The 6,073-nt window shown below is 47.5% G+C and overlaps 1 protein-coding gene across 2 annotated transcripts; it reads left to right on the forward strand.

The window, feature by feature from the left end:
• Positions 1–385: 385 nt before the first annotated feature.
• LOC100275878 (uncharacterized) lies at positions 386–1,109 on the forward strand. Of its 2 annotated transcripts, NM_001150823.2 has the most exons (2): positions 386–790; positions 932–1,109. In NM_001150823.2, exons 1-2 carry the CDS (start codon positions 453–455, stop codon positions 933–935), a joined length of 342 nt encoding a protein of 113 aa, NP_001144295.1. In that variant the 5' UTR covers positions 386–452; the 3' UTR covers positions 936–1,109. The 2 variants fall into 2 exon arrangements, with proteins under 2 accessions (NP_001144295.1, NP_001143314.1); NM_001149842.2 differs by having other exon boundaries at positions 396–1,109.
• Positions 1,110–6,073: the final 4,964 nt, after the last annotated feature.

A 6,073-nucleotide genomic window follows, 5' to 3' on the forward strand; every position in this document is an offset into this window, starting at 1 on the left:
CCACGACGACGACGAAAACCATAAAAACCGATGCTTTATATAGTATATATATATGTTAGAAGAAGCTTTTAATGCAATACAATAATATATTTCTTTTGTTTTGCTCGTAACGTTTTTAGATTTATCTCAAGTGTTTATATTAGTATTATATATCAAAAGTAATTAAAAGGTCTCTATTTTAAATCTTGTCTTGTCTGGAAAAAAAGAACGTTGTGGCATGGGCTAGGGCTACTGAATTGAACATGTCGTAGATCAAAGATGAACCATTTCTCGTTGGGTGAGATGAAGCGCTGAACCGTGCAGCGGCGTGTGGATAAGCCGCTTGTGGACGGCACGAGCTTCCGGTTCCGGGCCAAATACGAGAGCCGGGAACCCCAGAAGAATCCTTGGCCCCGCGCCCCCAGACACGCACCGCACAGCCACACGCGTACACCCGTACACCGTACGCAGCCATGGCATCAGTAGGCTTCGGCACGGTCGCGCCGGCCGTGGCATCATCGCCGGCGGCCAGGACGACGAGCATGGGCCGCCCCTCTGCGGCGCACGTCCCTGCGGCGACGACCAAGTTCGTCGCGGCGGCGGCGGGTAAGCGGGTGGAGGAGAAGGGCCTGTTCGACACCATCTTCGGCGCGCTGTACAAGGAGGAGCAGCTGCTGGAGACGGACCCCGTCCTGAACAAGGTGGGGAGCAAGGGCAAGGCCGCCGCCGCCCCGGCGCCCAAGAAAGCCGCTGAAGAGGGCGGCAACGGCGGGCTCAGCCTCGGCGGGTTCTTCTCCAGGCCCAAGAAAGGGTGAGGATCGTTTTGCGCTGCTCTTACTTTCTTGTACGTAATCCTTGGATTGGAATGGACGGCTCGCATGTTGTGTGTGTATATATATATGGCACAAATGAGAGCAGAGCACCAGCGTATAACTAATTCCTTCCTTTTCAGTTGATCTCGCCCTGTGTTCTGCAAGCACACACCCCAGCCAGCATCAGTGGTTCACTGCTGGCTGTTGATCATCATCATCATCACTAGTAAATGTAGCAGTTGTGTGTCTATGTATAAATGTACTGAAGCTCGTGTAGCACCCTGGCTCTTGGATGAAAGCCCATTATTGTTACCAGCAGATCCATGCGTTTCCTTGTGGCTTGTGCAGTGTTTTCCTTAGCGGATCTTGCACCGTGCCAAATGCTAACTCAATTAAGGGTGTGTTCGTTTGTTCCGGAATCGTGGCCTAGAACCAATCCAACCAGGAATGTTTATCTAATTTGTATAGACTTTGATCACCTGAAACCATTCCGGCCCCAATCCTGAACAAACGAACGCAGCCTAAGAATGAAACAAACATCGGTCGGGACCGGTAATATTGACCTCTATCAAGTCCTCTGTTTCCACCCCCCCCCCCCAAATAATTTGCTCTAGGTTATAAATAAATAATTTAATGAAAATAGTCAAGACAAAAGGCAACAAGTCATCATGCGACATGTTTCATTATTTATGAGCAATTAGCCTTATATGTCGCTTGCGATGGCACGAAAAGAGTAAAAAATAGTACTTACTTCGTCTCGTCTCAGAACAGTAGTCATTTCATCTCTCGGTTTTTATATCTATATCTAAATAGATGACGATGAATCTATAATTGTATATAAAACACATACATCAAGACTTTGATGAATCTACTATTACCTAAAACGAATTTTATTTTGGTACAGAGGAAGTATATATACGAGAATTATGATACTCCATCCGTTCCAAAATATAATTTGTTTTAGACAAATAATCATGCATTCATTATTCATTAACATATGAATGTCATCCACATGTATGTCTATATTTCTACTTATTAAGCCGATGCAACTTCCTCCCCATATAGACCGTCCACGTCGGCTACAAAATCCTAGACACACCTGCAGATACTACTTCGCATTGTAGCCGTACACGTGGCCGAAAGCTGTTCCGACTGCTCCACCAGTATGCGTGGGCGCGTGGCTGCTGGCCTGCTGCTTCTGTTATGAAAGGAAATAAAAAAAAAATGGGAAACAACATCGCCTAGAAGGATCCCGTGGCCTTCAGCTGCTTCACCAGCACGTGTGGCCGATCTATCTTGCTGTAAAAAAGGAAATAAAAAATGAACAACATCGACTATTAGAAGGGTCCCATTCTACCTACCGTGTCGCACCAGGACGACCCTACCGAGGCAGCAGCGACGGTGCAGCTGCCTACGCCGGTGGATATCTCCCGTGTCTGTCGTTTTTAGGTAAATAGATCATTTTCATGCTTCCCTTCGATTTTTCCATGTTCATTACTCACTGTACCTTTCTCTTGTATTTGGTTTGAAACATTTGTAATGTGCTCTCGGATCTACACCGAAAATCACATGCTTTTTTGTTCCCTTTTTCTCTCCATCTACACCGAAAGGCACAAATTATTTTTGGTCTCTTTTTTATGTCACATTAGAAACCCTAAATGTGTTTTCCCCTGGAAAAAATCTTGCAAAAACTAAAATCGCGTAGTGTGGAGCTTCCTTTGTATTTTACTGGTCGCCGCGCATCCACTCACGCGTTCGTGCGCTTCAAATGCTACCTAAAAGCCATGCTTCTTCGTTCTTTTACCTGCTTTACAAACGAGTTTACGGTGTTGTATTTCCCTAAAAGAAGGGGTGATTCGCTCTGAGCTAACAAAAGGCATGTTTAGAGGTGCAATATTATCCCATTAGAAACCCTAAATGTGTTTTCCCCTAGAAAAAATATTGCAAAAACTAAAATCGCGTAGTGTGGAGCTTCCTTTGTATATTCGCTCTGAGCTAACAAAAGGCATTTTAGAGGTGCAATATTATCCCAAAAATGTAGACTTCTCTCTATCATTTCTTATTTTTACCTTTTGCAGATGTCATTTCTTCTTATTGTATTGCCTTCTAAAAAAATATTTAAGTTTCAGATGATATGAATAATTACCTTTTATTAAGTTTTTAATACGTACTTTCGATGTCACTAACTTACTTTAACATACATGTTAAAAGGGATATCACATAGAATTCAGAATTATGCCTTCGATACACCAACAATTAACAAATGTATATAGATTATGCCTTATTTGTAAGAAAATATCTAATTATCTTTTGTTTATGCATCCTAATATAGATGTGATCCAAGGTGATATTAAAGACGTATTGTTTGTAATTTGGCATATATCCTATAATGATCATGTGTTATATATAATATAATGTTCTGTCTTCAATGTATATATGTAGAATATAATATTTTGTCTTTATGATTGTGCCAAAAAGTTTTGCGCGCTGGCGCGCGCCATTGGCTAGTTTATTGTCATTTGAATGAGCGTGGACTCAAAAAAGTAGACTAGAAAGAACTAGATTTTTGGAACGGAAGGAGTATTTGTGACGACAGATAATATACTGAGTAAAATTATAGCGTGATATGGAGAATTTTTTATAAGTGTTATATATGGTATATTGGTATGTACGTGCGCGCGCGCTCTGTGGATTAACTCATTTGTGTAACTCATTTGTGTAAGCAGCGGGATGCTAATTCTTATCGATAGGATGACACTACGAGTTGGAGTAATTTTCGTTTATTTCTCACACACACTATTCAAATGTCATACTCGTCTAAGGGTTGGGACACATATTTATAGCCCTAGAGCCTGCACTACCACACTATATAACACACTACACAACAGAATTGTGCTATAGATGCTAAAAGCTAAAAGAGACTAAAGAGGATAGTCAAAAAAGCTCATGTTGTCCTCTAGATGCTAAGATGCTAAAAGAGGACAGTCAAAAAACTCCTGCTGTCATCTAGATGCTAAGATGCTAAAAGAGGATAGTCAAAAAGCTCATGCTATCCTCTAGATGCTAAAGGGGATGTTGTCCCTTTAGTCCTGCAGCACGTTGTCCTCCACAGATGCTCAAGACTTATTCCATCATTCTCCCCCTAAGTCTTGGGCGTCGTCTTGTGGGAAAGTTGGGCCATCCCGGACCTGGATCAAAGCTCAAGAAACTTGATCCTCCCAAGGGGCTTGGTGAGCAGGTCTGCAAGCTGATCCTTGGTGCTGATGTAGCGCGTCTTGATGCTCCCTTCTGCCAAGCAGTCTCGAATGAAGTGGTATCTCACCCGGATGTGCTTGCTTCATTCATGGAACACGGGGTTCTTGGCCAATGCTAGAGCGGACTGGCTGTCTACCCTGAATTCCACCGCTCCAGTGTCTCTCCTGAGGAGATCACCGAGCAGTCGAGCCAGCCAGAGTGCCTAAGTCGAAGCAGTGGAGGCCGCTATGTACTCGGCCTCACAGCTGGACATGGCCACCACATGCTGCTTGACCGACTGCCAGCTAATGAGACACTTGCCGAGGAAGAAGAGGATCTCGCTCGTGCTCTTAATAGTGTCGATGTCACCGACGTGGTCGATGTCGCTGTACCCGACAAGGTGTGCCTCCCCAGGGCACCTCAGGTAGTAGAGACCGTGGTTGAGAGTCCCTGCAACATAGCGGATGATCCTCTTCACAGCTTGCTCATGCTTTGTCGTCGGTCACTGCAGAAACCGACTAATATAGCCGACAAAGTATGCCAAGTCAGGACGTGTGTGGACGAGGTAGCGAAGGCTCCCCACAAGACGCCGGTACTGTGTAGCGTCCACCTCCTCCGTCGTGCTGTCGCGACTCAGCTTCAGCCTCTCCTCCATCGGAGTGAGAGCTGGGTTGCAGTCGGTGAGCCCAGGCAGCTCAACAATGCGCTTGGCGTAGGTGGTCTGGCGAAGTGTGATCCCGGAGTCTCTCTGGTGCACTTCAATCCCCAGGTAGAAGGAGAGATGCTCCAGGTCATTCATTTGAAAGGTGGCCTTCATCTCTTCCTTGAATGCCGCCACCTCTGCATCCTTGGCGCCGGTGATCACCAAGTCGTTGACGTAGACACCCACCAGCAGGGCACTTCCTCCATTTACTCGCTGATAGATGGTCGCCTCGTGCGGGCTTCGCGTGAAGCCCATTCCTTTGAGTGTGGAATCTAGCTTGGCATTCCACGCCCTCAGTGCCTGTCGCAGGTCATAGAGAGCCTTACGCAGGCGCAACACCTTGCCCTCCTTGCCAGAGATCGCAAAACCTAGCGGCTGGTGTACGTAGACCTCCTCCTTTAAGTCATCGTTAAGAAACGCCGACTTGACGTCCATGTGATGAACGTGCCAGCCCTCCTGGGCTGACAGTGCAAGGAGGAGTCGCACGGATTCCATCTGTGCCACGGGGGCGAAAGCATCGTCAAAGTCGATCCCCTCCTGCTGTAAGAAACCGCATGCCACCAAGCGATCCTTGTGCTTAACGATGGCGCCGACTTCATCCCTCTTCAGTTTGAACACCCATTTAAGGGTGATCGCGCGATGACCATGAGGGAGATCAGCGAGCTCCCAAGTGCGGTTCGTCTCAACTGCGTCCATCTCCGACTGCATCGCGACACACCAAGCCACGTGTTTCTCGGCCTCTGTGAAAGACTGAGGCTCCCATCGTCGCATGCAAGATGCAACTCTCCTGCCAGAATGCGAGACGCCGAGCCTGGCACCAACGAGTCAATGAGAAGGCCCTCCACCTTTCGATACCGCAATGGCTCGCTGTTGTAGCACGCGTTGACGCGCTCCTCGTCGTGGGAGAGCGGGGCCACGAGCTCCACTGGGTCATGCTCGACCCGAGCTGGCGTCGGAGAGGATGTTCCTGGGGAGGGTACCATCAGTGCTGGAGTACGTGGTGACGGAGAGCTCGCTGGAGCCAGAGTCGTGGCTGGATTGAGTTGTGGTGAAGAGCTCGTTGTAGCCGAAATAGGAGAGCGTGGCGCTGGCGTCGTTGGAGACTTGGGGGCTGGGGTAGACTTGCTCGGAGAAGAGTTGCCTACTCCCCCAGCTCCCTCAAAGTGGACGTACTCGATGGTGAAGTCGTCGTACGTCGGAGTCGTGCCGTCGTCCACCGCCTTGTCCCATGCCCATCCTCGCCCTTCGTCGAACACTACATCACGCGCCGTGCGTACACGCTATGTTTCTTGGTCAAGGATGTGGTAGGCCTTCGAGCCCTCCGCGTAGCCAATGAACACCCCTG

The sequence above is a fragment of the Zea mays genome, chromosome 2 (genome assembly GCF_902167145.1).
Source record: "Zea mays cultivar B73 chromosome 2, Zm-B73-REFERENCE-NAM-5.0, whole genome shotgun sequence".
Taxonomy (NCBI): Eukaryota; Viridiplantae; Streptophyta; class Magnoliopsida; order Poales; family Poaceae; genus Zea; species Zea mays.